Source organism: Oncorhynchus keta, chromosome 30 (assembly GCF_023373465.1).
Source record: "Oncorhynchus keta strain PuntledgeMale-10-30-2019 chromosome 30, Oket_V2, whole genome shotgun sequence".
In the NCBI taxonomy this organism is placed as follows: domain Eukaryota; kingdom Metazoa; phylum Chordata; class Actinopteri; order Salmoniformes; family Salmonidae; genus Oncorhynchus; species Oncorhynchus keta.
This window is the reverse complement of record NC_068450.1, coordinates 61,177,730-61,202,742: the sequence shown is the minus strand read 5'-3', so window position 1 is coordinate 61,202,742 and position 25,013 is coordinate 61,177,730. Positions and strand designations below refer to the sequence as shown.

The window sequence follows — 25,013 nt, the reverse complement described above, 5'->3', positions numbered from 1 at the left end:
CGGTTCATCCAGCTGATGGAGAGGTTGCTGTCTCTGCCCTACTGCTCTGTGGAGGAGGACTTTGTCCAGCGCTACCGCAGACAGCTGGAGATCCAGTCCTCCAAGCAGCAGGTCCAGCCCCTACAATACGACCAGCACGGGGTGGCTTACAGCACCGGAGATGGTAAACCGCAATCAATTAATACGACTGGGCTTTTATCAATCAATGGATCAATATGTTACGAGTAGCATTTATTTACATTTGTCTTAAAGCAGTTGACAGAAACCCGGGTCTAATCTTTCCCTTTCAAAGAATGACCTACAGTCATTGGTTGACCAGGGCTTCATGGTAGAAGAGGGAGATCGGGGATAATAAGTTGTGTGTGTCTCTCCAGGCAGAAGGAAGACCGCTACGGGTACTGTCCTACTGAGAGACAGCGGTTCAGGATCCATCAGCATCAACGGGACAAACTATGTCCACTACTTCCCTGTCCTGCAAGACCGGTCCGTATCCCTTCCCAGTAGACATCCACCGTAATGTTTTCAAATAGCATGTGCTTTCAGACCAGTACTGATGAAGTAGGAGACAAATCAGAGAGGAAGCTTTAGAGGATTGACATGGCTCGTTAGTGCTTCCTCCCCCACTGAAGAAATCACAAGTCCCTGCTTCTTTCCACACTCCTCTCCCCGTCCTTCCTTAGCGTGCACGCCGTGCCACGTGCACTCTCAAAACATGCACGCCGTCCCACGTGCACTCTCAAAACGCTGTTGAAAAGTATCTTTATGTTGCACCTCACTGCGTTTATAGCCTCTTTTATTTATCTGGGAAATAGCAGTGTTAATTACACAACTTTGTGTGTGTGTGTGTGTGTGTGTGACTGACTGACTGACTGACTCAGAAGAGTGACTGACTGACTGACTGACTGACTGACTGACTGACTGACTGACTGACTCAGAAGACTGACTGACTGACTGACTGACTGACTCAGAAGAGTGACTGACTGACTGACTGACACAGAAGAGTGACTGCTGTAGGGTATCTCAGTGTCCAGTGCCCACTCCATTGACTGACTTACTTACCCTTTTCTCTCTTTATCCTGTTATCCCTTTCTCTTTCTTTCTTTGTAACCAACTCCTCTTTCTCCCTCCCTCAATCTTTTTATCCCTCCCCTCACCCTTCTTTTCTCCTCCCTCTCCCCCCTTCTCTCCATCCCTCTCCTCCCCTTCTCTCCATCCCTCTCCCCCCTTCTCTCCATCCCTCTCCTCCCCTTCTCTCATCTCCATCTCCCTTCTCTCCTCTCCATCCCTCTCCTCCCCTTCTCTCATCTCCATCTCCCTTCTCTCCTCTCCATCCCTCTTCTCTCCTCCATCTCATCCCTCCCTTCTCTCATCTCATCCCTGCCTTCTCTTTATCCCTTTTCTCTCCATCCCTCTCTTCCCTCCTCTCCATCCCTCTCCTCTCCTCCTTCCTCTCCTCCCTCTCCATCCCTCTCCTCCCTCCTCTCCATCCCTCTCCTCCCTCCTCCCCATCCCTCTCCTCCCTCCTCCCCATCCCTCTCCTCCCTCCTCCCCATCCCTCTCCTCCCTCCTCCCCATCCCTCTCCTCCCTTCTCTCCATCTCTATCCCTCTCCTCCCTTCTCTCCATCTCTATCCCTCTCCTCCCTCCTCTCCATCCCATCCCTCTCCCCTCTCCATCCCTCTCCTCTCCTCCTTCCTCTCCTCCCTCTCCATCCCTCTCCTCCTTCCTCTCCTCCCTCTCCATCCCTCTCCTCCCCATCCCTCTCCTCCCTTCTCCCCATCCATCTCCTCCCTTCTCCCCATCCCTCTCCTCCCTTCTCTCCATCTCTATCCCTCTCCTCCCTTCTCTCCATCTCCATCCCTCTCTCCCCTTCTCTCCATCCCTCTTCTCCCATCTCCATCTCCCTTCTCTCCTCTCCATCCCTCTTTTCTCCTCCATCTCATCCCTCCCTTCTCTCATCTCATCCCTCCCTTCTCTTTATCCCTTTTCTCTCCATCCCTCTCCTCCCTCCTCTCCATCCCTCTCCTCCCTCCTCTCCATCCCTCTCTTCCCTCCTCTCCATCCCTCTCCTCTCCTCCTTCCTCTCCTCCCTCTCCATCCCTCTCCATCCCTCTCCTCCCTCCTCCCCATCCCTCTCCTCCCTTCTCTCCATCTCTATCCCTCTCCTCCCTTCTCTCCATCTCCATCCCTCTCCTCTCCATCTCCATCCCTCTCCTCACTCCTCTCCATCCCTCTCCTCACTCCTCTCCATCCCTCTCCTCCCTCCTCTCCCTCCCTCTCCTCCCTCCTCTCCATCCCTCTCCTCCCTCCTCTCCATCCCTCTCCTCCCTCCTCTCCATCCCTCTCCTCCCTACTCTCCATCCCTCTCTTCCCTCCTCTCCATCCCTCTCCTCTCCTCCATCCCTTCCTCTCCTCCCTCTCCATCCTCTCCTCCCTCCTCTCCATCCCTCTCCTCCCTCCTCTCCATCCCCCTCCTCCCTCCTCCCCATCCCTCTCCTCCCTTCTCCCCATCCCTCTCCTCCCTTCTCCCCATCCCTCTCCTCCCTTCTCCCCATCCCTCTCCTCCCTTCTCCCCATCCCTCTCCTCCCTTCTCCCCATCCCTCTCCTCCCTTCTCCCCATCCCTCTCCTCCCTTCTCTCCATCCCTCTCCTCCCTTCTCTCTATCCCTCTCCTCCCTTCTCTCTATCCCTCTCCTCCCTTCTCTCCATCCCTCTCCTCCCTTCTCTCCATCCCCCTCCTCCCTCCCTCTCCTCCCTTCTCTCCATCCCTCTCCTCCCTTCTCCCCATCCCTCTCCTCCCACCTCTCCACCTCTTCCCTCTCCTCCCTTCTACACATCCCTCTCCTCCCTTCTCTCTATCCCTCTCCCCCTTCTCTCCATCCCTCTCCTCCCTTCTCTCTATCCCTCTTCTCCCTTCTCTCTATCCCTCTTCTCCCTTCTCTCCATCCCTCTCCCCCTTCTCTCCATCCCTCTCCTCCCTTCTCTCTATCCCTCTTCTCCCTTCTCTCTATCCCTCTCCCCCTTCTCTCTATCCCTCTCCTCCCTTCTCTCTATCCCTCTTCTCCCTTCTCTCTATCCCTCTTCTCCCTTCTCCCATCCCTCTCCATCCCTCTCCTCCCTTCTACCCATCCCTCTCCTCCCTTCTACCCATCCCTCCTCCCTTCTCCCCATCTCTCTCCTCCCTTCTCTCTATCCCTCTCCTCCCTTCTCTCTATCCCTCTTCTCCCTTCTCCCCATCCCTCTCCTCCCTTCTCTCTATCCCTCTTCTCCCTTCTCTCTATCCCTCTCCTCCCTTCTCTCTATCCCTCTCCTCCCTTCTCTCTATCCCTCTCCTCCCTTCTCCCCATCCCTCTCCTCCCTTCTCTCTATCCCTCTCCTCCCTTCTCCCCATCCCTCTCCTCCCTTCTCTCTATCCCTCTTCTCCCTTCTCTCTATCCCTCTCCTCCCTTCTCTCTATCCCTCTCCTCCCTTCTCTCTATCCCTCTCCTCCCTTCTCTCTATCCCTCTTCTCCCTTCTCTCTATCCCTCTCCTCCCTTCTCTCTATCCCTCTCCTCCCTTCTCTCTATCCCTCTCCTCCCTTCTCTCTATCCCTCTCCTCCCTTCTCTCTATCCCTCTCCTCCCTTCTCTCTATCCCTCTCCTCCCTTCTCCCCATCCCTCTCCATCCCTCTCCTCCCTTCTCTCCATCCCTCTCCTCCCTTCTCCCCATCCCTCTCCTCCCACCTCTCCACCTCTTCCCTCTCCTCCCTTCTACCCATCCCTCTCCTCCCTTCTCTCTATCCCTCTCCTCCCTTCTACCGATCCCTCTCCTCCCTTCTCCCTATCCCTCTCCTCCCTTCTCCCCATCCCTCTCCTCCCTTCTCTCTATCCCTCTCCTCCCTTCTCTCTATCCCTCTTCTCCCCATCCCTCTCCTCCCTCCCTCTCCATCTCATCCCTCTCCTCACTTCTCTCCATCTCCCTCCCTCCTCCATCTCATCCCTCTCATCCCTTCTCTCCATCTCATCCCTCTCCTCCCTTCTCTCCCTCTCATCCCTCTCCTCCCTTCTCTCCCTCTCATCCCTCTCCTCCCTTCTCTCCCTCTCATCCCTCTCCTCCCTTCTCCCCATCTCATCTCTCTCCTCCCTTCTCCCCATCCCTCTCCTCCCTCCTCCCCATCCCTCTCCTCCCTCCTCCCCATCCCTCTCCTCCCTCCTCTCTATCCCTCTCCTCCCTTCTCTCTATCCCTCTCCTCCCTTCTCCCCATCCCTCTCCTCCCTTCTCTCTATCCCTCTCCTCCCTTCTCCCCATCCCTCTCCTCCCTTCTACCCATCCCTCTCCTCCCTTCTACCCATCCCTCTCCTCCCTTCTACCCATCCCTCTCCTCCCTTCTCCCCATCCCTCTCCTCCCTTCTCTCTATCCCTCTCCTCCCTTCTCTCTATCCCTCTCCTCCCTTCTCTCTATCCCTCTCCTCCCTTCTCTCTATCCCTCTTCTCCCTTCTCCCCATCCCTCTCCTCCCTTCTCCCCATCCCTCTCCTCCCTTCTCTCTATCCCTCTCCTCCCTTCTCTCTATCCCTCTCCTCCCTTCTCTCTATCCCTCTCCTCCCTTCTCTCTATCCCTCTTCTCCCTTCTCTCTATCCCTCTCCTCCCTTCTCTCTATCCCTCTCCTCCCTTCTCCCCATCCCTCTCCTCCCTTCTCTCCATCCCTCTCCTCCCTTCTCCCCATCCCTCTCCTCCCTTCTCCCCATCCCTCTCCTCCCCCCTCTCCATCCCTCTCCTCCCACCTCTCCACCTCTTCCCTCTCCTCCCTTCTACCCATCCCTCTCCTCCCTTCTCCCCATCCCTCTCCTCCCTTCTCCCCATCCCTCTCCTCCCTTCTCCCCATCCCTCTCCTCCCTTCTCCCCATCCCTCTCCTCCCTTCTCTCTATCCCTCTCCTCCCTTCTCTCTATCCCTCTTCTCCCCATCCCTCTCCTCCCTCCCTCTCCATCCCTCTCCTCCCTCCTCTCATCCCTCATCCTCCTCTCCCTCTCCTCCCTCTCTCTCCCTCTCTCCCTCTCATCCCTCTTCCCTCCTCCATCCCTCCTCTCCCCATCCCCTCCTCCCTCCCTCCCTCCATCCCTCTCCTCCCTTCTCTCCATCCCTCTCCTCTCCTCCCTTCTCTCCATCCCTCTCCTCTCCCCCTGACAGAGAGCAGTTGATGTTCCCCCTCCACTTTATGGGGGTGCTGGGGAGGTTTGACATGCAGTGTAGTGTGAGTGGCGGGGGCCATTCCAGCCAGGCGGGGGCGCTACGCCTTGCCATCTCCCGCGCCATGCTGAGCTTCCTGTCTGAGGAACAGGTGGAGACCATGAGACAAGGTTGGTAGTGGTACTACAAACACACACACATCCTTCAGAAAGCTTTTTATCTTTTTTGTATTTTTTGTATTTTTTATTGAACCTTTATTTAACTAGGCAAGTCAGTTAAGAACGAATTCTTATTTACAATGACGACCTACCAAAAGGCAAAAGGCTCCTGTGGGGACGGGGGCTTGGATTAAACATGTCAAAATCTAAGACAAAACACACATCACGACAAGAGCGACACCACAACACTACATAAAGAGAGACCTAAAACATCGACATAGCATGGCAGCAACACATGACAACACAGCATGGCAGCAACACATGACAACACAGCATGGCAGCAACACATGACAACACAGCATGGCAGCAACACATGACAACACAGCATGGCAGCAACACATGACAACACAGCATGGCAGCAACATGACAACACAGCATGGCCAACACATGACAACACATCCATGGCAGCAACACATGACAACACAGCATGGCAGCAAACATGACAACACAGCATGGCAGCAACACATGACAACACAGCATGGCAGCAACACATGACAACACAGCATGGCAGCAACACATGACAACACAGCATGGCAGCAACACATGACAACACAGCATGGCAGCAAACACATGACAACACAGCAATCACATGACAACACAGCATGGCAGCAACACATGACAACACAGCATGGCAGCAACACATGACAACACAGCATGGCAGCCTCACATGACAACACAGCATGGCAGCAACACATGACAACACAGCATGGCAGCAACACATGACAACACAGCATGGCAGCAACACATGACAACACAGCATGGCAGCAACACATGACAACACAGCATGGCAGCAACATGACAACACAGCATGGCAGCAACACATGACAACACAGCATGGCAGCAACACATGACAACACAGCATGGCAGCTCCAACATGACAACACAGCATGGCAGCAACACAACATGACAACACAGCATGGCAGCAACACAACATGACAACACAGCATGGCAGCAACACAACATGACAACACAGCATGGCAGCAACACAACATGACAACACAGCATGGCAGCAACACAACATGACAACACAGCATGGCAGCAACACAACATGACAACACAGCATGGCATGGCAGCAACACAACATGACAACACAGCATGGCAGCAACACAACATGACAACACAGCATGGCAGCAACACAACATGACAACACAGCATGGCAGCAACACAACATGACAACACAGCATGGCAGCAACACAACATGACAACACAGCATGGCAGCAACACAACATGACAACACAGCATGGCAGCAACACAACATGACAACACAGCATGGCAGCAACACAACATGACAACACAGCATGGCAGCAACACAACATGACAACACAGCATGGCAGCAACACAACATGACAACACAGCATGGCAGCAACACAACATGACAACACAGCATGGCAGCAACACAACATGACAACACAGCATGGCAGCAACACAACATGACAACACAGCATGGCAGCAACACAACATGACAACACAGCATGGCAGCAACACAACATGACAACACAGCATGGCAGCAACACAACATGACAACACAGCATGGCAGCAACTCAACAGCAATGACCTCACAGCATGGCAGCAACACAACATGACAACACAGCATGGCAGCAACACAACATGACAACACAGCATGGCAGCAACACAACATGACAACACAGCATGGCAGCAACACAACATGACAACACAGCATGGCAGCAACACAACATGACAACACAGCATGGCAGCAACACAACATGACAACACAGCATGGCAGCAACACAACATGACAACACAGCATGGCAGCAACACAACATGACAACACAGCATGGCAGCAACACAACATGACAACACAGCATGGCAGCAACACAACATGACAACACAGCATGGCAGCAACACAACATGACAACACAGCATGGCAGCAACACAACATGACAACACAGCATGGCAGCAACACAACATGACAACACAGCATGGCAGCAACACAACATGACAACACAGCATGGCAGCAACACAACATGACAACACAGCATGGCAGCAACACAACATGACAACACAGCATCCAGCTTCCTCCACACAGCATGGCAGCAACACAACATGACAACACAGCATGGCAGCAACACAACATGACAACACAGCATGGCAGCAACACAACATGACAACACAGCATGGCAGCAACACAACATGACAACACAGCATGGCAGCAACACAACATGACAACACAGCATGGCAGCAACACAACATGACAACACAGCATGGCAGCAACACAACATGACAACACAGCATGGCAGCAACACAACATGACAACACAGCATGGCAGCTTCCTGTCATGACAAACAGCATGGCAGACAACATGACAACACAGCATGGCAGCAACACAAAACAACACAGCATGGCAGCAACACAACATAATCAGCATGGTAGCAATTTTTATTGAACCTTTATTTAACTAGGCATGGCAGCAACACAACAAATTCTTATTTACAAGCAACACAACAACACAGCATGGCAGCATTAAACATGACAAAATCTAAGACAAAAACACATCACAACACAGATGGCAACAACACAGCATGGCAGCAAACAGCATCGACACAGCATGGCAGCAACACATGACAACACAGCATGGCAGCAACACATGACAACACAGCATGGCAGCAACACATGACAACACAGCATGGCAGCAACACATGACAACACAGCATGGCAACAACACAGCATGGCAGCAACACAGCATGGCAGCAACACAGCATGGCAGCAACACATGACAACACAGCATGGCAGCAACACAACATGACAACACAGCATGGCAGCAACACAACATGACAACACAGCATGGCAGCAACACAACATGACAACACAGCATGGCAGCAACACAACATGACAACACAGCATGGCAGCAACACAACATGACAACACAGCATGGCAGCAACACAACATGACAACACAGCATGGCAGCAACACAACATGACAACACAGCATGGCAGCAACACAACATGACAACACAGCATGGCAGCAACACATGACAACACAGCATGGCAGCAACACATGACAACACAGCATGGCAGCAACACATGACAACACAGCATGGCAGCAACACATGACAACACAGCATGGCAGCAACACATGACAACACAGCATGGCAGCAACACAACATGACAACAACATGGTAGCAACAGAACATGGTGGCATCACAAAACATGGTACAAACATTATTGGGTACAGACAACAGCACAAAGTTCAAGAAGGTAGAGACAACAATACATCACTCAAAACAGCCACAATTGTCAGTAAGAGTGTCCATGATTGAGTCTTTAAATGAAGAGATTGAGATAAAACTGTCCAGTTTGAGTGTTTGTTGCAGCTAGTTCCAGTCGCTAGCTGCAGCGAACTGAAAAGAGGAGCGACCCAGGGATGCGTGTGCTTTGTGGACCTTTAACAGAATGTGACTTATCAGAACGGGTGTTGTATGTGGAGGATGAGGGCTGCAGTAGATATCTCAGATAGGGGGAGTGAGGCTTAAGAGGGTTTTATAAATAAACATCAACCAGTGTTGTGTGTCTTGTGACGGATATACAGAGATGACCAGTTTACAGAGGAGTATAGAGTGCAGTGATGTGTCCTGTAAGGAGCGTTGGTGGCAAATCTGATGGCCGAATGGTAAAGAACATCTATCCGCTCGAGAGCACCCTTACCTGCCGATCTATAAATTACATCTCCGTAATCTAGCTTGGATAGGATGGTCATCTGAATCAGGGTTAGTCTGGCAGCTGGGGTGAAAGAGGAGCGAGTACGATAGAGGAAACCAAGTGTAGATTTAACTTTAGCCTGCAGCTTTGCTATGTGTTGAGGGAAGGACCGTTTTAATTGACATCAAATGAACAACACTGGTCGCTGTTCCTCTGTTGCTTTGTCGTTGATGTATTGTACTATTTTTGGTTTGACCTTTGACCTGCATCTCTGCCTCCCTCTCAGCTGGGCTGCTGACCCCTGACCCTAGAATTAAGGAGAGGAAGAAGCCGGGCCAGGAGGGAGCGAGGAGGAAGTTCACCTGGAAGAAACGCTGAGGTGGAGGACAGAATAGAACTGGACACAGGGAAATCACAGCAGCATATTCATCATTATCTTCCTCTGAGATCAGAACTGCTATTAATTAGTAAGTGGACAAATTGTTCATCCAACCCCTATTGTAGCCTTTTATATGTCCCCTAAATGTGTTTTAGATCTGGAAATAGCCACCAAGTACATGACTCAAATGCATGTACAAATTCAAAGGGGTTCTGTCCATGTGAGGGCAGGATACCTTACTCCATATAGGCTGTAATGTTTTTTTTCTGCCACCAGAGGGCCATCTCTGGCAACACACCTGTCCATTGTCTTTGTCTGTATATTGAAAATAAAATGTTGTTTTTCACATACCTTGCTGTAATATGCTGTTTTTATTCCATATAAAAAATAAATGGCCGGTAACGTTAAAGCTGCACTTTAACCAGGCGCTGTCCACTGTCATGGGGTGCTGAAAGTCCACGTTGGGGATTCTACCTTAGTCGCTGTCCATGGTGCTGAAACCTGCGGTGCAGATTCTGTTTTTATATTTCGTACCTTCAGAACTTTCACTCCTGCGTTAAATTGGATAAAGTCACCACAGTTCCATCATATGCCGTCTCAATTTACACCACAGGAGGGCGATAAATGCGCATAAAATGCCCTGGTTTAACCAGGGAAGTGTTCAAGATGCATGGGCGCTCTGAGCATGCGGTTGTAGAATATGTACAGTGGCTGGTGAAATTATTATTCAATTCAATAGATCTTTGTGTATATCAATGAAGTCAACTGTATATGCCTGTAGATAAAATATAAATGGTTTAGCCAATATCTTGTGTTATCAAAAGGTAGGCTATAAAAAAAATATATTTTCACTTTGGACCTAATCTCTCATTCTCTGTTTTAATAAACATATTTGAAACAAAAATGTTGCACTTTCTTTACGGATACTTATCAAGAGCAATGTCACACGTTTGAGGAGAGAACGCTTGCACGCACCTGTCCTGAAATCACTAATTAGGCAACAGTTCCCGCGTTGGACTCAGCACGCTGGGGGTGGAGACAGTCTGTAGCACGCCACCATCCCTCATTGGGCGGCATCTGAAAGCTCTAGTCCTGATGGACATTAGAGCAAGCAAGATACAACCCATACCCAAATCACAGTGTGGGCAACGGGTGAGCTGAGACTGAGTGTAGTTTACCCCGTCCACCATTTAATAAAAAATATATCGGGTATTTGTACTTTTCCATCCAATGGATGCAGCAGTGATGAACTCCCAGATAATGACGGATGTCAACGGCAACAGCAATGCCGCGAACCCCGAACTGGAGGTGAAAAAGCTCCAAGAGCTGGTTCGGAAATTGGAGCGGCAAAATGAGCAATTGAGGACGCGGGCGAACGGCTGCACTGGCAGCCCCCACATTCTACCTCCCTCCCCGGCCTACATGGCCGGGAGCTACTGCATACCAAGCCCGTTACCGACGCTACTGTGCCAGTCTTCCTTGGAGTCATTTTTCCCGTTGGACGAACCGTTCGAATATTTACATTCGCATTATGTTGATACTGCTCTCGACAACGAGGCTGATTATATGGAACGTACGGTTCTGGATGAGGTGGACATTCTGGACCTAGATGCTGTATTCTCTCAAGAGGACTCTGAAGCTACCTGGTAACTATTTCACAATATCCAATGGTTTGTATAATGTAGTTGAGAGGTGGCAAATTTAATCTGACAGATGTCTTTGAAACTTGCAGTCCTTATTTGCATATGGCAATTTATCTGTCATATACGACGGTGATGCAGTGTTCTGTTTATTTTATAGGATATGTGACTTACTCTGGTAGGCGTAGGCCTTTGGAATATAATGCTGTACATGCAAATGAGACTCGAATCCTAGTAGGAATGATATACGACAACAAAGCCACACCTTCGGGAACAAATTGGACAGAAAGATGGAGCTGACACTTGTTCCAATGTCATTCGATTTTTCTTTAACAAACACAACATCGATGTGTTGCAGTTATCATAGTCAACGGTTATGATTGAGCAGACGGCCGCTGTGCTCTGTGAAAATGTGCCTGTTGAAATGGAGGCTAGACCGCATCAGTCTGAGACATGTCGACTTGGGGGTGGACGACTGGACTCAAGAAGTGCTATAATTTTAGTGGTAAAACGAATGCATAAGAATACCCGCTGATTAAGGATGACATAATACTTCTGACTCATTCTGTATTAGGTCAAATCCATTATAGTGCCCAAAACCAATTTTGGACTGCAGTCAGAATTGGCTGCTCCACACTGTGCGCCACCGTTTTGCATTTGTTGGCTACAATCAATATGATTATATTCTCAGGTCCTTAGTGAGGTTGTGGCTTGATGTACATTTTTGGGATCATAGTAAAACTGGAAAACGTATCCCTGATCTGAAACCAGTCTTCCCTGTAGGCCCATAAGGGTTGATTTTGGGAATATAGGGCAGTAAAATCCTCATAATTCCTCCTCTTCTGGCTCTCATCCTGTCTTCCCTGCAGGCTGTATGTGTCAGCCAAGGCCCGGCTGTGGGGGGAGAGCCCTGTTACCCCCCTCCAGTGGAGCAGACAGGTCCTGGACAGCCCCAGAACAGAGGTGGAGTCGGCCCGCTCACTGTGCCTCAGGTTGGACCAAGGTATGAGGAGGGGTGGAAACTAGGGACCGAAAAGGGTGGATAGATGGATGGCTATATAATAGACCATAGATTTCTATCAACCTGACGAAATGTTTTGTTTTCAAAGACTTTCTTTCAACAGATGGTTATGATTCTACTTTACTGTGTGTGTGGGTACATGGAGGTGGGGGGGGGCACTGTGATGCCTTGAGCTCAGTGTGAAACAGGTCCTCAAGTCTCAGAATTATGTAACCAGCCAACTCCAGACTATTTTGGACTCTGAGATAAAAGTACAGCACCTTGCCAGACAGTCAGTACACACACACAACACTGGCTACATCAAACTACACACAGTACTGGCTACATCAAACTACACACAGTACTGGCTACATCAAACTACACACAGTACTGGCTACATCAAACTACACACAGTACTGGCTACATTAAACTACACACAGTGCTGTAATCATTAAACTACGCACACGACCGGCGCCATTAAGCTACACACGGTGGTCACGCACAAGCGGAGTCACTCCTGAAAAGACAGCCGTATACCAACCTACAGACCCACACATTCGCACTATGGTTATGACAGTGAGCGCGTTCATTTCACCTGGTTCGGTGATGGAGATCACATTCTAATTCACAGCATCTACCTGAAGAAGGGTTGCAGTAGAGAGGTGACCGGGTCCAATGAGAGGCCCTGAAGTGAAGGTGTGAGTGGCCAACTCTGGGAATTTAGCGGTAACGTCAGGGTTAATGCCTCTACTCCTGAGACATTCCATGGTGTCTAATGACCACTGAGAGAGTGGACCTTGGGTTCATGTCTGAGAGGAAGCTGTGGTGTGAAACAGTGAATAAATGTGACGTCTCCCACGGTCTGCGCTGAAGGTACTGTATTAATACTGCTCTAGTCCTCTAAGCTCTTAATGAGAGGTGAAGCACTGGCCGCAACTGTCTGTGTGCGTCACTTTCAACAACTTAGAGTAAACACACACGTCAGCTTAATTGCATTTCCTTTTACTATTGTATAATTGAAAAGTGTCTTGTTTTTGCACATTAAATCCAATTTAACTTGGCGTTCATATTATACACTTGTCATGCAACAGCTTATCGTTGCATCAGTGAAGCTGCCATTTTATTTATTTAACCAGACAAGTCAGTTAGGAAACATTATTATTTCCAATGACGGCCAAGGAACAGCAAATCAGGTCCGTTTGCTGATATTACAACAACATAGAAGTTACTGGAAACAACCAGGTCCATTTGGGGATATTACAACAACATAGAAGTTACTGGAAACAACCAGGTCCGTTTGGGGATATTACAACAACATAGAAGTTACTGGAAACAACCAGGTCCATTTGGGGATATTACAACAACATAGAAGTTACTGGAAACAACCAGGTCCGTTTGGGGATATTACAACAACATAGAAGTTACTGGAAACAACCAGGTCCGTTTGCTGATATTACAACAACATAGAAGTTACTGGAAACAACCAGGTCCATTTGGGGATATTACAACAACATAGAAGTTACTGGAAACAACCAGGTCCGTTTGGGGATATTACAACAACATAGAAGTTACTGGAAACAACCAGGTCCGTTTGCTGATATTACAACAACATAGAAGTTACTGGAAACAACCAGGTCCATTTGGGGATATTACAACAACATAGAAGTTACTGGAAACAACCAGGTCCGTTTGGGGATATTACAACAACATAGAAGTTACTGGAAACAACCAGGTCCATTTGGGGATATTACAACAACATAGAAGTTACTGGAAACAACCAGGTCCGTTTGGGGATATTACAACAACATAGAAGTTACTGGAAACAACCAGGTCCGTTTGGGATATTACAACAACATAGAAGTTACTGGAAACAACCAGGTCCGTTTGGGATATTACAACAACATAGAAGTGACTGGAAACAACCAGGTCCGTTTGGGATATTACAACAACATAGAAGTGACTGGAAACAACCAGGTCCGTTTGGGGATATTACAACAACATAGAAGTGACTGGAAACAACCAGGTCCGTTTGGGATATTACAACAACATAGAAGTGACTGGAAACAACCAGGTCCGTTTGGGGTCCATAGAAGTGACTGGAAACAACCAGGTCCGTTTGGGATATTACAACAACATAGAAGTGACTGGAAACAACCAGGTCCGTTTGGGGATATTACAACAACATAGAAGTTACTGGAAACAACCAGGTCCGTTTGGGATATTACAACAACATAGAAGTGACTGGAAACAACCAGGTCCGTTTGGGGATATTACAACAACATAGAAGTTACTGGAAACAACCAGGTCCGTTTGGGGATATTACAACAACATAGAAGTGACTGGAAACAACCAGGTCCGTTTGGGGATATTACAACAACATAGAAGTTACTGGAAACAACCAGGTCCGTTTGGGGATATTACAACAACATAGAAGTTACTGGAAACAACCAGGTCCGTTTGGGATATTACAACAACATAGAAGTGACTGGAAACAACCAGGTCCGTTTGGGGATATTACAACAACATAGAAGTGACTGGAAACAACCAGGTCCGTTTGGGATATTACAACAACATAGAAGTGACTGGAAACAACCAGGTCCGTTTGGGATATTACAACAACATAGAAGTGACTGGAAACAACCAGGTCCGTTTGGGATATTACAACAACATAGAAGTGACTGGAAACAACCAGGTCCGTTTGGGGATATTACAACAACATAGAAGTGACTGGAAACAACCAGGTCCGTTTGGGATATTACAACAACATAGAAGTGACTGGAAACAACCAGGTCCGTTTGGGATATTACAACAACATAGAAGTGACTGGAAACAACCAGGTCCGTTTGGGGATATTACAACAACATAGAAGTGACTGGAAACAACCAGGTCCGTTTGGGATATTCAACATAGAAGTGACTGGAAACAACCAGGTCCGTTTGGGATATTACAACATAGAAGTGACTGGAAACAACCAGGATATTACAACAACATAGAAGTTACTGGAAACAACCAGGTCCGTTTGGGATATTACAACAACATAGAAGTTAGAAACAACCAGGTCCGTTTGGGATATTACAACAACATAGAAGTGACTGGAAACAACCAGGTCCGTTTGGGATATTACAACAACATAGAAGTGACTGGAAACAACCAGGTCCGTTTGGGGATATTACAACATAGAAGTGACTGGAAACAACCAGGTCCATTGGGGATATTACAACATAGAAGTGACTGGAAACAACCAGGTCCGTTTGGGGATATTACAACATAGAAGTGACTGGAAACAACCAGGTCCATTGGGGATATTACAACATAGAAGTGACTGGAAACAACCAGGTCCATTGGGGATATTACAACATAGAAGTGACTGGAAACAACCAGGTTCATTGGGGATATTACAACATAGAAGTGACTGGAAACAACCAGGTCCATTGGGGATATTACAACATAGAAGTGACTGGAAACAACCAGGTTCATTGGGGATATTACAACATAGAAGTGACTGGAAACAACCAGGTCCATTGGGGATATTACAACATAGAAGTGACTGGAAACAACCAGGTCCATTGGGGATATTACAACATAGAAGTGACTGGAAACAACCAGGTCCATTGGGGATATTACAACAACATAGAAGTTAACTGCCTTGTTCAGGGGCAGAACAACAGATTTTTACCTTGTCAGCTCTGGGATTCGATCTAGCAACCTTTCGATTACTAGTCCAACGCTCTAAACACTAGGCTACCTGCCACCATTTCATCAGTACAATACAGGTAACCGCCAAAATAAATGGAACAACAACATAAAGTGTAATACTTATAAAATGTACTTTTATCCCTCATACTAGTGTTTCCTTTATTTTGGCAGTTACCTTTATTTTACTACAATATATTGCTGTAAGGATCTATACTAGATGCCCGTATATTAATTCCACAGTAGCTGTAACTGCAGGAAAAGCCTTCCACTGCTTTCACACTTGACCTACTATCTGCCTGTTGCTACGTTCACAGGGCCTCCCTCGGCAACCAGAGGGGTAACCATGGTTACCGTGTTTACATGAAAGGCACCTCGCCTCGACGCTCCTAAGTGGTTTATATTCTCAGTGACAGGTATAACATAACCCCACTCTATCTGGTGCAGGGATATATGCAGCGCTGTGTTGAACAGCTCACAGTCGAACCACCACACAGAGAGAGAGATGATTTGCTTTCTCAGCTCTGCAACATTTATTATTCATTCTTCTCTCTCTTTGTTCTTTTGATCCACCACATCTCCTCTCGATAGATTGCTGGGATATTTGCTTAGCGAATGTTCATTAATGTAGGTCTCCTCTGAATATATATCAGATGGAGTGTGTGGTCGCTGCTCCGTCCCTGGTTCTGGCCCGTGCTGAATGGGTGTGTTGAGCAGTGTGTGTGTGAGGTTGTGAATGCAGCTTTGTCTCCTGTGCATTGGACAGCAGATGTGTTCCCTGGCTGCTACTGAATAGTGGTTCTGTGACTGTCACAGCAATGTGACGCGCTGGGTGTGAGGTAAACAACCGCTTCACACTGCTGACCTCTGTTCCTTGTGAGGGGCCCGGAAAGCACTGACAGCTGTGTGTGTTTTTGGGGTCCGATAGAGTATGACATTGCCTTTTCCCCTCCCTCCCTCCTCCTACCTCCGTAGTCCATAGGTGGCGGGGGGTCTTCTCCAGCCACTCTTCCCCTGCCCTCCCCCTGAGACGTGTAGCTGGAGTGTCCCCCCTCAGTGCCTCGTTCTCCAGGTCCTGCCCCACCCCTCCGCCCGCTGACAGACCTGGTAAATACACACACAGATTACTATGTGACATGGGTACATATTGCCATAATGTTACCGTAATATTACCATATGACATTAGTTGAACTAGAGGTTTTTCAACCTTGCAACCTGATCAGGAGAAACTCTTGTCCCTATTGAGCAGGAAACCTCTGTGCCCTATTGAGTAGAATCAGGTCCATATTGAGCAGAAAAATCCTGGGCCTTGTTGAGCAGAAACTCAACACTCCTGATCAGTTCACCAGGTGAGGAAAACCCCTGGTTCTTAGACATGAGGGTTACTCCATCCATGATTACTTCTTAAACATGGAATTTCACAATTGAAAAAAATACCACAGTCTCTTCATTGGAATATTTATATTTTTTTCTCCATTGAAACAACTCTCCATGATTCTCTCTCTCTCCCCCTTATCCTGTCTCTGTCCCCTCCCTTTCTTTCTCCCTCCATCAGCTTCATTCTCCTCACCCCTCCATCCTCTCCTCCACCTGTCCCTGACTCCTGTAGGGACGGCTGAGAGAATTCCCACATTCCTCCCAGCCAATCGCAGTAAGCCTCGCTCGCTCCCCCGCTGGCCCACGTTGTCTCAGTCTCTCTGTCATGTCAAGGTTTGCGTCTCAATAGTCTGTTTGAAACAGCTTCCTCTCCTTGTCTCCTCTCCTTCGTTCCTGCTGATGTTAGACATATGGACTGGTGAAATACCTTGAGTTTCACCTACTGGCTGTCTTGTCAGATCTGAACAGAGGTGGACACAAGAGGAGAGGAAGCCACTATAGACTATTGAGAGGCCCCGAAGGTCATCATTCATCATTTGTCACGGCAAGAGAAGGAGTGTTTCAGTGTGTGTTCAGTTTCTGCTGCTTCAGGTGTTTGCCATGTGACGTTCCTCACTATTCCTCACTTGAGTGGAATAGTCCCTTTGGTGATGGAAGCGCCACATGTCACACAGCTAGGTCGAGCCTGTGGGGCCTGGTCAGCGGCCATAATGGAAAATGGCCATGGGGGCTTAGTGGCCATAAACACAATATGGCCTTTTCTAGCTTTGTCTGTGATTTGTGGTGCTTCTATCACCAAAGGCACAATTCCATGACGTGGCCTCCCTACTAACAGTGACTCTGCAATGTTTCTTAAAGGGAGAGTGATGTTTTTTTTGCTGCCAGTGTGCCTCTATCTAAACTAATCTTGCTTTTCATCTGGTCAGTATTCTTTGTGTTCATTGTTAATGTAAAATGTCTGCAATGTAACTTGTCTAATCTGACCTTTGAACTCTTGTTGCTGTGTGCCGAAGGCCGCAGCCTCCGCCGGTTCCTCCTCAGCCCCCAGTCTTCCATGGACAGTGAGCTCAGTGCCTCAGAGCTGGAGGATGACTCCATCACGCAGGGATACAAACTGCAGGACCTTGTTGATGTCCAGGTCATGGCTCGTCTGCAGGAGGACAGTGAGTCCCTCACCCTTTATTAAAAACTGTTTTGGTGTTGTCACATAGTTGACTATATATTGTTTTACATAGTAAGAGGTGAGTTTTCCCCCTTTCTATGTAAAAGTGTGGAAAATGCTTTATAAATCAGAACTATTATTAACTATTGAGCAGGTGACCTGAAAGGGAATAACTCTAGGCCCCAAGGTTAAAGGTAGGGCCCAGAGTTGTTCCTGGTCAGTTCAAGTGGTCTTGGATTCCTGGCCATATTCTTGCCCTTTATTGTTCCTCTCTGTCCTTCTCTCCCTTCTAACACTGTAACCTGTGATACAAGACCTCAGGCTTCATCCAGGCTTTATTAACCTTAACCTCAGGCGCAGAAGGTGACGACTGATTGTGTGCGTGTGCGTGTTTGTGTGTTTGCGCTTGTCCGTATTTCCCCCTCCTTCAGGTCTTCGTCAGGACTACGCCACCACCTCCATCAACCGCCGCAGCGCCAGCTTCTCCTTCCTCTCCCTTCAGCACAACGGCGAGGCCGACCTGGAGGAGGAAGAGGATGAGGAAGAGTACGGGCAGCTACCTCCTCCCCAGCCCCGTCTGACCCGTGTGGGACCCACCCTGCAGCGCGGCCTCTCCCACTCCCACACCTTCTCCAGCATACGGGACTGGAGGAGGAGCACAACCAGCCCCTCCACTCCTCAGTACCCCTCCGGAGGATTCTCCTATCAGCCCCCACCCCTGGCCAGCCCCACACTCAGCACCTACACACCCGAACAACAGGGCTTCAGGCCTGGATCAGGTGAGCAGGCCTGGTACTTGGGTTGCGTCCATTAGAGAAAATGAGAGATTAAAAAAATGAAAATAATGTTATGACAAATGTTTTTCTTGGACAGTGTTCTCCTGTTCGTTGTCTATTGGACTCAACCCTGGCCCTCTGCTTAAATGTATGTAATCTCACACTAATAAGAATTCTTGCTTTGCAAGACTCTCCTCGAATAATTTGAGTTTGTTTTTACGTGAGTTTATGTTCGCTATCTATTTTGGGGATCACATATGGAATGCAGATGGATATGAGTCCATTTTTCAAACAAGCCTTTTTGTGTTGTCTTGATGGCACATTTGCATAACAACCAAGTATAATATTAGGCTACAAAATAACTGACACACGACACGATGGCCCTTTTATGAAATAGTTATACTAATCTATTTCTAGGTTTGTTTTCAACTTGTCATTGTTTATGTTAATGGAGGAAGAGGTCATTTTAAGGTCACCCACTCGTTAGTTACTACCGTAGGTATTTCCCTAGCCTGTTGACTGTACTGGCAGACTACCAGGGATGTGCTCACTGTAAGCCTCTTGAGACACTGACTGATCCGTAAGCTCTTGGAGGCTATTCTGTTTCTGTTCTGGGAGCTGAACCGGAGAGGGACACTGAATAGAGGGTGGTGAGATTACAGGAGATGTTTCTCTTTGGGGCTTCAACACTGGTGTTCTTCAAGAGAGACTAGTGAGTGGCACTTATATTCCTCTTGAAGAGGGCTCTATGGAGAATCTGAGATGATAAACTCTTCTTGATCTGTGGCCTTGAATTAATACAGGAATTTGTGTGTGTGTGTGTGTGTGTGTGTGTGTGTGTGTGTGTGTGTGTACATTCTATTTAGATAAGCTGCGGAGGAGCATGCCCAACCTGTTCAGGGCTCCCAGTGTGCCTAGCCCACTGAGCCCAGCCAATCACATCGTCTCTCCTTCCACCCTTCGGAACAGTCTGAGCTTCGACTCGTCCAATGGGCTGGCCAGCAGGCTACAGTCCTCCAGTGAGATACCGTCTTCTTCTTTGTTTTAGCTCTGACCATACACATACTATAAAACTGCAGGGCTTGAATGACTTTCCAGAATTAATCAAATTGAAAATGATCATTCTAAGTAGGTAGTCCATACATTATACAGTACATCTGAGGAAAACATGAATATTATTATATCAATCCATTAATCTGTATATGATGATCTATTGTCAACCTTCTCCCCACTAGTCCCTTCACCCGGTCAGTTGCAGAACAGAGTCCAGAGTGTGGGGAACTTCCAGTCGTTGTCACGGCAACCCCTCAAAGCCACAGCCTACGTCAGCCCCACTGTGAAAGGGCCAGTTACCATGCCGACCTCCACCAGTTTGCAGTCCCTGAGTGGGATCCCCCTCCCCAGTAAACCAGCTGTGGGGGTTGGGGGCACTCCTACACCCCCCCGGAGCAGCCTGCCCCGCCCGGCCTCCTTTATTGGGACCAGCTCCACCCCTCGAAGCAAGATCGCCCAACCCACACGCAGGTAGGGTACTGTAGGACACTAAGGTGGCGCCAACAAGCTCAAAACTAGGTTATTGTTGTCTGGGATCGTAATTTCCTATTTTATCTCAATCTGATCTTTTCCCCAGTTTATTGACGCCTCCTAAGAGCTTGTCCACCCTGAGTGCCCTACGAGACGGGAGCTGGAGAGATGGCTGCTACTGAGAGAGGGATGAATGGGGACATGAATGGAGAGATGAGATTTCGGAGAAGAGCTGGCAATGTAGAGAGACCCTGCTGGTTGGGGTCACTCACTGCCACACAAAGTGTTATTGGGGAATTGAGAAGGCAGGTCAACCAAACTATAGGGAATAACAACCTTGTGTAGAACGCCCTCATGATTGGGTATGTGAGGTGTGGTCAGCACTCAGTCAAACATGCATTCTCCACCTGTCCAATTTGGTCTGTGCCAAGGGGAATCCCCCTGTTGATATGTTTATGCACTAACAAGTTTTAACCACATTATGGTTACATTAACATACTAAAGAAAGAGCTGCCACTTTATAATAATTAAGCCACAATTTGGTTTTTCACTTTGGAATTCTGATTAATAAAAGGTGTATTTTCTCTTAATGGAGAGCACCAAATATGCTGCTAAAAAAAGTCTAAATCACTCCCTATTGTCTGGGTGTATTTGGTCTAATTTTTACATGGCAATGTATATTTAAACAAATCTTTTATTTATTATCTTATGATTAGTGTAGAGACTAAAGTTAACTTTCAGTGTGCATTGTTGGGATGCTGATCGTATTGATGCAATATTCTTCATGATTTTTTATTTATTTTTTAAATGTGAAGCATATTAACCAAATTACAGCTAATGTCTGAATCTGTTTACAAAATGTCTCACCAAGACAGGGAAATGACTTCAAGTTGTGTTTTGGACACTTTTTAAACTATCAAGATTCACTGGCATATCTATGAAATATTTGTAATTGTTGCACTGATTGTACAGGTGTGAATTGAAAAGTAATTGTTTTTGTTCATTTTTTTATTTGTGATATTGCACTTTTATGGTTAATTATAATGTGGTTGATGAAGAGCACAGGGTAGATGTTTTGTCTTTTGGGATGAAGGATTACTTTTTAAAGATCACTTACGTAGCATTCTGTCTGTTAATCATTTTTTTCAGTATTTTAAAAAAGCAGGTTAGTCTTCATGGCACATATCACCATCTCTTTCTCAAACATTTTTGTAAATTTTATTTTTTACTGTATTTAATTGAACGAGTGTAGTTGTTTTAACAAAAATTAAAGATTTTGAAATGCTAAGTATTATTTGAACCTGATTAATTTGTCTCTAGAGTTAGTAGGCTACTGGTTATTTTCACAGGTGAAATTCTTACATTTTTGCTAAATTTGTCAGATTGATTGTATTCCGTTTCTATATCAAACAACATGTAACGCTTTCTGTTTCAAGCCTATCCCAAACTTTAACCCTTACCTTAACCATTCATCATTAATGCCTAACCTCAAAAAGGTGGAGTTAGTCTAAACAGCCTTACACGGAACCCAAACCGTGAGCATGCGCCATCGTGCATAAATGTATTTTGTCCCCCCACACCAAACGTGATCACGACACGCAGATTAAAATATCAAAACAAACTCTCAACCAATTACATTAATTTGGGGTCAGGTCAAAAGGCATTACACATGTATGGCAATATAGCTAGCTAGCTAGCTAGCTAGCTAGCTAGCTTGCACATGCTAGCTAATTTGTCCTATTTAGCTAGCTTGCTGTTGCTAGTTAATTTGTCCTGGGATATAAACATTGAGTTATTTTACCTGAAATGCACAAGGTCCCCTACTCCGACAATTAAGCCAAACAAAACGGTATCTAGTCATCTCTCCTCCTTCCAGACTTTTTCATCTTTGAACTTTGTAGTATCTGGGATCTACATCTGTTTATATTAGTTACTGTGCTGTTACTAAGCAGTAATGCATTACGGCAGTGTTACGTTACTACACCTAATAGGAAATGCACATGCGCACTGGGGTGCCGCGAACTGTAGAGCACGAGGGGTTTTGACTAAACGAAAACTAACTGTACTCCCGTCTCCTGCCTGGTCATTTCTCCACAACACAAATATTAGTGGCGACGAGGTGATTAAACTACATAAACGGACATTGCTTGAAGGGAAGAATGTTGCGTGAGTAATGAAACTCAAAATAATTATGTAATTCGTCAGTTATTTTTTATTTTCTTTCGCCAGTATAGAAGGCTAACCACTGCTAGCACTGCTAGTACAGCATTCAGGAGCTGCCAAGTAGCAAGACTATTGGAGTAGCGACACTGCCCTCTGGTGGTTAAATAAAAAAAACTAATTGAACCCATTGCAATTAGGCGATCTCAGTGGAGAAATATTGGCAAGAAAATAAAAAGGAAGAAGGAACGTAACACGGTGTGTACATTAATACAAATGACTGCAGTGAATGAAGTAATTGCAGAAACTTCTGAAGTGAATAATTAGATGAAAATGAAGGAATACAAGGAATAAGGAAACTGACCAATTAACTGTGAAAATGGCAACCATTGGTCGAGTACCAGAGTTTGAGGCTACAAAAGACTATTTTGATTCCTATTTGGAGCGTTTTGAGCGTTGGCTGGCTGCAAATGAAATCAAAGATGGAAAGAAAGCAGACGTATTTCTCAGTGTTTTGGGTCCAACTGAGTATGGATTGCTGAAAGGTGTCATTGAACCAATGAAAGCAGTGGAGTTGAACTATGCAGAACTGACTGAAACTCTTTCAAGGTATTTCAAGCCTAAGCCAATTCTCATTGCAGAACGTTTCAGATTTGACCAACGGCACCCGAGTCAAGGGGAAACCGTGGCTGACTACATCCTTGCTTTGAAAAGGCTGGCAAGTACATGTGAGTTTGCACGATTTCTTGACGATGCTCTCCGAGACAAGTTTGTATGTGGTCTCACAGGTGAAGCATATCACAGAAGGCTCCTGTCAGAGAAGGACCTGACCTTTAAGAAAGCCTGTGATATAGCACTTGGACTCGAGCTTGCCCACAGGGATACTATTGAGCTATCGGGACATGCAGAACATCAGAAAGGTGTTCACAGGGTCAGTGATGCACGTGGTGGAAAAAGCTCACAAAAGTCACACTTTTTCCAGTCCCGTCCTCAAGGTTACACAAGAACAAAGCAGCCCACATCTCAAAGGTCTAAGCCAAGTTGCTACAGATGTGGGGGAGATAATCATCAGCACAGTGAATGTCGATTCCAAAGTGAAAAGTGCCACAATTGTGGAAAGGTTGGACATTTACAGAGAGTGTGTAAGGCCTCAAAACGCACAGCAAGAGCGCACAAAGTGTCAGACACAGCACAAGACGAGGAAGGTACAACTGAAACAGTAGTGGAACTGTTCACAGTGTACACAGCTCAACAACTAAAAGATGGAATCTATCTCAACATGGAGTTAGCGGGAAAACCAGTTAAAATGCAGCTGGACACCGGAGCGTCTGTATCTCTGGTTCCAGAGAGACTCTACAAAGACAAACTGAAAGAGTGCCCTCTTCAGCCCGCGTCCATCCGCCTTTCTTCATACACTGGTGACACTATTCCTGTGTTAGGGCAGATCCAGGTACCAGTCCGGTATGAGGGGAAGGAGTGGACGCTACCGCTTGTCATTGTTAAAGGAGAAAAATCAGCCTTGCTAGAAAGAAACTGGCTACAAAAGATCAAGTTGAACTGGGGAGAAATCTTCAGTCTGAGAAATGACAAACCAGTGAGTCAGGCTACACTCACTAACATGCTGGAGAAGCACAAAGAACTTTTCAAAGATGGCTACGGTGAAATGCAAGACTTCACAGCAAAAGTTAGAGTGCAAGAAGGAACCAAGCATATCTTTCGCAAACCACGTCCAGTTCCCTGTGCTCTTAAGGAAGCAGTAGAGAAGGAACTGGACCACCTACAGAAGAATAACATAATCACGAAAGTAGCGAGGAGCGACTGGGCCGCTCCGATTGTTGTAGTCCCAAAGAAAGACAAGACCATCAGAATGTGCGGTGACTACAAGGTCACAGTAAATCGCTGCATACTACCAGAGGAATATCCACTACCAAACGCTGAAGATCTGTTTGCCACTCTAGCTGGTGGGAAGGTTTTCAGTAAGCTGGACCTGGCATTCGCTTATCGGCAACTGAAGCTGGATCCGGAGTCAGAACAGTATCTGACCATCAATACACACAAGGGGCTATTCAGATTCAATTGCTTGGCCTATGGAATCTCGACAGCTCCAGCGATATTCCAACAAACAATGGATCAGATCTTGGACGATATAGACCATGTTGTGTGCTTCATGGACAACATCCTCGTGTCAGCACCAACCTTTGGAGAGCACCTTGTAGTGCTGGACAAAGTGATGTCAAGACTGGAGAAATACGGAGTGAGA

The 25,013-nt window shown here is 47.1% G+C and overlaps 2 protein-coding genes and 1 long non-coding RNA gene across 56 annotated transcripts in view; 2 read left to right on the top strand and 1 right to left on the bottom strand.

Moving 5' to 3' along the window:
* The window catches only part of LOC118377147 (28S ribosomal protein S9, mitochondrial), a 25,796-nt gene extending 16,025 nt beyond the window's left edge, over positions 1-9,771 (top strand). Inside the window, exons 8-11 of the mRNA XM_052489030.1 lie at positions 1-163; positions 375-483; positions 5,169-5,338; positions 9,329-9,771. The exon at positions 1-163 is cut by the window's left edge and continues 6 nt beyond it. Of these exons, the coding sequence (XP_052344990.1) occupies positions 1-163; positions 375-483; positions 5,169-5,338; positions 9,329-9,420 (534 nt within the window). The 3' untranslated portion in view covers positions 9,421-9,771. The remainder of the gene's footprint in view (positions 164-374; positions 484-5,168; positions 5,339-9,328) is intronic.
* LOC127914051 (uncharacterized) lies at positions 3,193-4,898 on the bottom strand. 5 transcript variants are annotated; one of them, XR_008087737.1, is made up of 3 exons: positions 4,795-4,898; positions 4,350-4,547; positions 3,193-3,320 (listed from the first exon to the last, which is right to left on the bottom strand). It is a non-coding gene; the product is annotated as an uncharacterized LOC127914051 (long non-coding RNA). The 5 variants fall into 5 exon arrangements; XR_008087738.1 differs by lacking the exon at positions 3,193-3,320 and adding an exon at positions 3,349-3,474; XR_008087741.1 differs by lacking the exon at positions 3,193-3,320 and adding an exon at positions 3,428-3,540.
* A 705-nt stretch (positions 9,772-10,476) lies between the features above and the next one.
* LOC118377144 (SLAIN motif-containing protein 1-like) lies at positions 10,477-21,884 on the top strand. 50 transcript variants are annotated; one of them, XM_052488997.1, is made up of 16 exons: positions 10,477-11,067; positions 11,931-12,064; positions 12,693-13,303; positions 13,988-14,132; positions 14,172-14,947; positions 15,120-15,306; positions 15,353-15,442; positions 15,488-15,532; positions 15,578-16,861; positions 17,310-17,405; positions 18,145-18,294; positions 18,725-19,072; positions 19,167-19,217; positions 19,936-20,088; positions 20,305-20,593; positions 20,700-21,884. In XM_052488997.1, exons 11-16 carry the CDS (start codon positions 18,186-18,188, stop codon positions 20,773-20,775), a joined length of 1,026 nt encoding a protein of 341 aa, XP_052344957.1. In that variant the 5' UTR covers positions 10,477-11,067; positions 11,931-12,064; positions 12,693-13,303; positions 13,988-14,132; positions 14,172-14,947; positions 15,120-15,306; positions 15,353-15,442; positions 15,488-15,532; positions 15,578-16,861; positions 17,310-17,405; positions 18,145-18,185; the 3' UTR covers positions 20,776-21,884. The 50 variants fall into 50 exon arrangements, with proteins under 50 accessions (XP_052344957.1, XP_052344971.1, XP_052344943.1 ...); XM_052489011.1 differs by lacking the exon at positions 15,488-15,532 and having other exon boundaries at positions 14,706-14,753; positions 14,803-14,947; positions 15,120-15,442; XM_052488983.1 differs by lacking the exon at positions 15,488-15,532 and having other exon boundaries at positions 14,269-14,316; positions 14,513-14,947; positions 15,120-15,442.
* The last annotated feature ends 3,129 nt before the right edge of the window (positions 21,885-25,013 follow it).